Source organism: Choloepus didactylus (assembly GCF_015220235.1).
Source record: "Choloepus didactylus isolate mChoDid1 chromosome 25 unlocalized genomic scaffold, mChoDid1.pri SUPER_25_unloc2, whole genome shotgun sequence".
Taxonomy (NCBI): Eukaryota; Metazoa; Chordata; class Mammalia; order Pilosa; family Megalonychidae; genus Choloepus; species Choloepus didactylus.
This window is the reverse complement of record NW_023637607.1, coordinates 5,839,249-5,846,995: the sequence shown is the minus strand read 5'-3', so window position 1 is coordinate 5,846,995 and position 7,747 is coordinate 5,839,249. Positions and strand designations below refer to the sequence as shown.

The following is a 7,747-nucleotide window of genomic DNA, read 5'->3' as shown; positions in this document are numbered from 1 at the left end:
AAAGATGGTACAGTGTTCCATACACACTTTTTCACCCAGTTTCAGTTGTCATTTTTCATTTTAAAATGAGATATTTTGAATTAGCAGGTATCAAATGAATAGTTCAATAGTCAATGGTTAGGACCTTTGATGTGCTTTTGGGAAAAAAAATTGATTTCTACTTCACAATTCCAAATAGTCAAAGGTAAGTTACAAGTGATGTAAGTATATGTTATTACTGTCCTTTTCATGACCACTACACAATATCATGATAGGACTAAACCTACCTGGACTTCAAAGTTTCTTGAAACTTTCATTGCCAAACTGAGAAAAACTAAGTTTGATTTCTAAGAATGAAAAGAAGAGCGGTTAGAGAGAGATTTACTTTTCAAGGCTTGAAAGTATTTGACATAAAGAGATGAAAAAATTCTCATTTTCCATATCAAATTCCTACTGCATCAAGTATCTCAAAATGAAATAGGAAAATGTCCCCTTCCAAAGTTTGGAGACCCCAGAACACTGAATATCTTTAATAAGGGTGGTTGTCTCCAAAAATTCTAAGCATTTCTCAACAAGGACTTGTATCATCTCTGTAGACTATTCCCTACATAAGTCAAGGTCTCTGTTTTTTATATAAAATGAAGACCCATCACCATAACTCATGGGCAAGAACATTCTTAATATGATGCTGGAGTGGTAAGTACACTTGCCTCATTTTTAGACTATTGATGTATGTTGGCCTACCTGGAGAGCCTTCCACAGTTTACTGGCCCAATTCAGAGCAATTTTGATTCAGTAGGTCTGGGGTGGGGCTTGGGAATGTTTATTTCTAAAAAGTTCCCAAACATTTCCTTCTTGGATAATGAGTGGCCCTGCTTCTTTACAAAGAACAACTTAAACCCATTTCACTCCTCCTACCTCCTAACTAAAAGTCAAGAAAACCATTCATCAAATTTCCTGTTTCTTGACATCAGCCATTATGAAAAAGCTTTACTTTCATATTATATATAAGAATATGCATATCTATTAATTTATTATATAAACATAAAAATATTATTTTTGCAACATTGAGATGATCTAAAAGTTATATTTAATTTTTGCTCAGTAATAGACTGAACTGTTTTCCATATTGATATATAATATTTGATATTTGAAGGTGTTTGAGTTTATCATAATTTCTTTCAACAGAATCCTGTTACTAAACACTTAGGTTGGGGAAATTTATAATATTGTAAATAATATTCTGATGAACATCTTCGTCCCTGCATCTTTGCTCATTTTGGGGGTTATGTTCTTTGGAGAAGCCATAAGAAAAGGAATTGCTAGAGTGTATGCATATTTTGACTTCTGAGAAATATTTCCAAATTATCTTCCAAAATTTCTACTCTATTTTATATCACCATTAGTAATGAAAGACAGTAGCTATTTACACATCCTTTCTCATTCAGAGGTTATTACTATTGTTTTTAATATTTGAAAATGGTTGAAGAATGCATTTATTTGAGTCTGGATATATTTTTACACAGACTAGAGTTGGGTATTTAATCATGTCCCCCCAAAAAAGGCATATTCAGGTCCCAATCCCTGGTCCTATGGGTATGAACTCAACTGGAAATAGGACCTTTGAAGACATTGTTAGTTAAGTTGTGCCCAATCTGTATGAAGGTAGTAATTAGTCCAATATGTTTGAAGGCCTTAGATACAAAGGAAATTGGACTCATGGAGGAACCCATGGGGAGCAGCCAGGAACTGGAAGTCAACAGAACTTGGAGGAAGGAGAAGACATCACTATGTGCATTGCCAGGTGACAGAAATCCAGAATCCACAAAGATTGCTGGCCAACCAGAAGATAATGATCCTGGGAGAAAGCACATTTTCTCACCCCTGAAACCATGAAACTGTGAGCCAATAAAATCCTTGTTAGGCCAACCCATCGTGTGGTATTTGTTTTAACATCTGGGAAACTAATACAGGTTAGTTGTATTCCTCTTTGTCCATTTTTTTTGGAATCTTCAATGTGCTCTTTTTTATTTGTAAGAGTTCATAAAACACATTAAACCTATAAACTTTACTTTTTATGTTTGACAGATGTAATTTCTTTGTTATATTATTTTATCAAGAGGTTTGGGACAAAGGAAGTCTTTGATTTTTATGGAATCAAATTTTGCCCATATTTACCTCTATGGCTTATGGATTTCATGCCATGCTTACAAAACCCATGTTTAGAAACTTGAAGATCCATTTCTTTAATTTGAGTTTTAATCTGGAATAGAGTTGTAATTGTAGTACTTTACAATGGGAAATTACCACAATATGAAAACCAGGAAAATTACATACAATAAAGAGATGGACCAAAAAGGGTCACTGAAATCATAATAGGAAATAGAATCTGTGAGTATATGCCAGGTTACAGGAAATTTGAAGACCTGAATTAAATGAGAAACAAAAAGGTAGTTTATGGAAAAAGCAAATAAATTGGAAAGTCCACAAAACAATGTGAAAAAGATGAAAAAGTAATCACCATAATCTTACTCTTCTTTAGGAATAAGGGAATCAAGACCTTAAGAGTTGAGCAATTTCAATTAATTGGGATTCCAGCATGTGTTTTTGTTCCTCTATCATGCTGCTTTTGCATACTGCTTCATCTTTTGCAAAGCAAATACAAATCTGTAACATCTTTTGAGTAAAACAATAACCTTTCTTGGTAAGTAGTCAAATATCAGCTTTCCAAATTGTATATATGATGAAGCTTAGCCATAAAACCCACATTTTTTTTTTATCATCATTTTATTGAGATATATTCACATACCACGCAGTCATACAAAACAAATTGTACTTTCGATTGTTTACAGTACCATTACATAGTTGTACATTCATCACCTAAATCAATCCCTGACACCTTCATTAGCACACACACAAAAATAACAAGAATAATAATTAGAGTGAAAAAGAGCAATTGAAGTAAAAAAGAACACTGGGTACCTTTGTCTGTTTGTTTCCTTCCCCTACTTTTCTACACATCCATCCATAAACTAGACAAAGTGGTGTTTGGTCCTTATGGCTTTCCCAATCCCATTGTCACCCCTCATAAGCTACATTTTTATACAACTGTCTTCGAGATTCATGGGTTCTGGGTTGTAGTTTGATAGTTTCAGGTATCCACCACCAGCTACCCCAATTCTTTAGAACCTAAAAAGGGTTGTCTAAAGTGTGCATAAGAGTGCCCACCAGAGTGACCTCTCGGCTCCTTTTGGAATCTCTCTGCCACTGATGCTTATTTCATTTCCTTTCACATCCCCCTTTTGGTCAAGAAGATGTTCTCCGTCCCACGGTGCCAGGTCTACATTCCTCCCTGGGAGTCATATTCCACGTTGCCAGGGAGATTCACTTCCCTGGGTGTCTGATCCCACGTAGGGGGGAGGGCAGTGATTTCACCTTTCAAGTTGGCTTAGCCAGAGAGAGAGGGCCACATCTGAGCAACAAAGAGGCATTCAGGAGGAGACTCTTAGGCACAAATACAGGGAGGCCTAGCCTCTCCTTTGCAGCAACCGTCTTCCCAAGGGTAAAACTTATGGTAGAGGGCTCAACCCATCAAACCACCAGTCCCCTATGTCTGTGGTCATGTTAGCAACCATGGAGGTGGGGTAGGCGAATACCCCTGCATTCTCCACAGGCTCCTCAAGGGGGCACTACATCTTTTTTTTTTTTTTTTCCCTTGTTTGTCTTTTTTCTTTTTTTCTTTTTTTTTTTTTTTAACTTTCCCTTCTTTTTTCAAATCACCTGTATGAAAAAAAAAGTTAAAAAGAAAACAAACATACAATAAAAGAGCATTTCAAAGAGACCATAGCAAGGGAGTAAGAAAAAGACAACTAACCTAAGATAACTGCTTAACTTCCAACATGTTCCTACTTTACCCCAAGAAAGTTACATAATATAGCAACATTTCAGTGAACTTGTTCCTACTACAGCCATCAGAAATTAACAGACCATAGTCATTTCTGGGCATCCCCAGAACGTTAAATAGCTTATCTGTTCTTCTTGGATTATTGTTCCCCCTTCCTTAATTGCTCTCTACTGCTAGTTCCCCTACATTCTACATTATAAACCATTTGTTTTACATTTTTCAAAGTTCACATTAGTGGTAGCATATAATATTTCTCTTTTTGTGCCTGGCTTATTTCACTCAGCATTATGTCTTCAAGGTTCATCCATGTTGTCATATGTTTCACCAGATCGTTCCTTCTTACTGCCGCGTAGTATTCCATCGTGTGTATATACCACATTTTATTTATCCACTCATCTGTTGAAGGACATTTGGGTTGTTTCCATCTCTTGGCAATTGTGAATAATGCTGCTATGAACATTGGCGTGCAGATATCTGTTCGTGTCACTGCTTTCCGATCTTCCGGGTATATACCGAGGAGTGCAATCGCTGGATCGAATGGTAGCTCTATATCTAGTTTTCTAAGGAACTGCCAGACTGACTTCCAGAGTGGCTGAACCATTATACAGTCCCACCAACAGTGAATAAGAGTTCCAATTTCTCCACATCCCCTCCAGCATTTGTAGTTTCCTGTTTGTTTAATGGCAGCCATTCTAACCGGTGTTAGATGGTATCTCATTGTGGTCTTAATTTGCATCTCTCTAATAGCTAGTGAAGCTGAACATTTTTTCATGTGTTTCTTGGCCATTTGTATTTCCTCTTCAGAGAACTGTCTTTTCATATCTTTTGCCCATTTTATAATTGGGCTGTCTGTACTATTGTCATTGAGTTGTAGGATTTCTTTGTATATGCAAGATATCAGTCTTTTGTCAGATACATGGTTTCCAAAAATTTTTTCCCATTGAGTTGGCTGCCTCTTTACCTTTTTGAGAAATTCCTTTGAGGTGCAGAAACTTCTAAGCTTGAGGAGTTCCCATTTATCTATTTTCTCTTTTGTTGCTTCTGCTTTGGGTGTAAAGTCTAGGAAGTGGCCGCCTAATACAAGGTCTTGAAGATGTTTTCCTACATTATCTTCTAGGAGTTTTATGGTACTTTCTTTTATATTGAGATCTTTGGTCCATTTTGAGTTAATTTTTGTGTAGGGGGTGAGGTAGGGGTCCTCTTTCATTCTTTTGGATATGGATATCCAACTCTCCCAGCCCCATTTGTTGAAAAGACCATTATGGCTCAGTTCGGTGACTTTGGGGGCCTTATCAAAGATCAGTCGGCCATAGATCTGAGGGTCTATCTCTGAATTCTCAATTCGATTCCATTGATCTATATGTCTATCTTTGTGCCAGTACCATGCTGTTTTGGCAACTGTGGCTTTATAATAAGCTTCAAAGTCAGGGAGTGTAAGTCCTCCCACTTCGTTTTTCTTTTTTAGAGTGTCTTTAGCAATTCGAGGCATCTTCCCTTTCCAAATAAATTTGATAACTAGCTTTTCCAAGTCTGCAAAGTAGGTTGTTGGAATTTTGATTGGGATTGCATTGAATCTGTAGATGAGTTTGGGTAGAATTGACATCTTAATGACATTTAGCCTTCCTATCCATGAACATGGAATATTTTTCCATCTTTTAAGGTCCCCTTCTATTTCTTTTAGTAGAGTTATGTAGTTTTCTTTGTATAGGTCTTTTACATCTTTGGTTAAGTTGATTCCTAGGTACTTGATTTTTTTAGTTGCTATTGAAAATGGTATCTTTTTCTTGAGTGTCTCTTCAGTTTGTTCATTTCTAGCATATAGAAACATTACTGACTTATGTGCATTAATCTTGTATCCCGCTACTTTGCTAAATTTGTTTATTAGCTCTAGTAGGTGTATCGTTGATTTCTCAGGGTTTTCTAGATATAAGATCATATCATCTGCAAACAATGACAGTTTTACTTCTTCTTTTCCAATTTGGATGCCTTTTATTTCTTTGTCTTGCCGGATTGCCCTGGCTAGCACTTCCAGCACAATGTTGAATAACAGTGGTGACAGCGGGCATCCTTGTCTTGTTCCTGATCTTAGAGGGAAGGCTTTCAGTCTCTCACCATTGAGTACTATGCTGGCTGTGGGTTTTTCATATATGCTCTTTATCATGTTGAGGAAGTTTCCTTCAATTCCTACCTTTTGAAGTGTTTTTATCAAAAAGGGATGTTGGATTTTGTCAAATGCTTTTTCAGCATCTATTGAGATGATCAATTGATTTTTCCCTTTCGAGTTTTTAATGTGTTGTAATACATTGATTGTTTTTCTGATGTTGAACCATCCTTGCATGCCTGGAATGAACCCCACTTGGTCATGGTGTATGATTTTTTTAATGTGTCTTTGGATTCGATTTGCAAGTATTTTGTTGAGGATTTTTGCATCTATATTCATTAGGGAGATTGGCCGGTAGTTTTCCTTTTTTGTAGCATCTTTGCCTGGTTTTGGTATTAGATTGATGTTAGCTTCATAAAATGAGTTAGGTAGTGTTCCATTTTTTTCAATGTTTTGAAAGAGTTTGAGTAAGATTGGTGTCAGTTCTTTCTGGAAAGTTTGGTAGAATTCCCCTGTGAAGCCATCTGGCCCTGGGCATTTATTTGTGGGAAGATTTTTGATGACTGATTGGATCTCTTTGCTTGTGATGGGTTGGTTGAGGTCTTCTATTTCTTCTCTGGTCAGTCTAGGTTGTTCATATGTTTCCAGGAAATTGTCCATTTCTTCTACATTATCCAGTTTGTTGCCATACAGTTGTTCATAATATCCTCTTATAATTTTTTTAATTTCTTCAGGATCTGCAGTTATGTCACCTTTTTCATTCATTATTTTGTTTATATGGGTCTTCTCTCTTTTTGATTTTGTCAGTCTAGCTAGGGGCTTGTCAATCTTGTTGATCTTCTCAAAGAACCAACTTTTGGTGATATTTATCCTTTCTATTGTTTTTTTGTTCTCTATGTCATTTATTTCTGCTTTAATCCTTGTTATTTCTTTTCTTCTACTTGGTTTAGGATTGGTTTGCTGTTCATTTTCTAGCTTCTTCAGCTGATCCATTAGTTCTTTGATTTTGGCTCTTTCTTCCTTTTTAATATATGCGTTTAGTGCTATAAATTTCCCCCTTAGCACTGCTTTTGCTGCATCCCATAGGTTTTGGTATGTTGTGTTCTCATTTTCATTCGTCTCTATATATTTAGCAATTTCTCTTGCTATTTCTTCTTTAACCCACTGATTGTTTAGGAGTGTGTTGTTTAACCTCCAGGTATTTGTGAATTTTCTAAGTCTCTGATGGTTATTGACTTCTAATTGTATTCCATTGTGGTCAGAGAATGTGCTTTGAATAATTTCAATCTTTTTAAATTTATTGAGGCTTGTTTTATGTCCCAGCATATGATCTATTCTGGAGAAAGTTCCGTGAGCACTAGAAAAGTATGTGTATCCTGGTGATTTGGGATGTAATGTCCTGTAGATGTCTGTTAAATCTAATTCATTTATCAGATTGTTTAGGTTTTCAATTTCCTTATTGGTCTTCTGTCTGGTTGATCTATCTATAGGAGAGAGTGATGTGTTGAAGTCTCCCACAATTATTGTGGAAACATCAATTGCTTCCTTTAGTTTTGCCAATGTTTCTCTCATGTATTTTGTGGCACCTTGATTGGGTGCATAGACATTTACGATTGTTATTTCTTCTTGCTGAATTGCCCCTTTTATTAGTATGTAGTGGCCTTCTTTGTCTCTCAAGACATCCCTGCATTTGAAGTCTATTTTATCTGAGATTAATATTGCTACACCTGCTTTCTTTTGGCTGTAGCTTGCATGAAATATTT

At 36.2% G+C, this 7,747-nt stretch overlaps 1 protein-coding gene across 1 annotated transcript in view; it reads left to right on the top strand.

The window, feature by feature from the left end:
• Positions 1 to 640: 640 nt before the first annotated feature.
• LOC119525555 (vomeronasal type-2 receptor 116-like) overlaps positions 641 to 7,747 on the top strand; it is a 49,997-nt gene continuing 42,890 nt past the window's right edge. Inside the window, 1 exon segment of the mRNA XM_037824327.1 lies at positions 641 to 675. Within this exon segment, the coding sequence (XP_037680255.1) occupies positions 641 to 675 (35 nt within the window).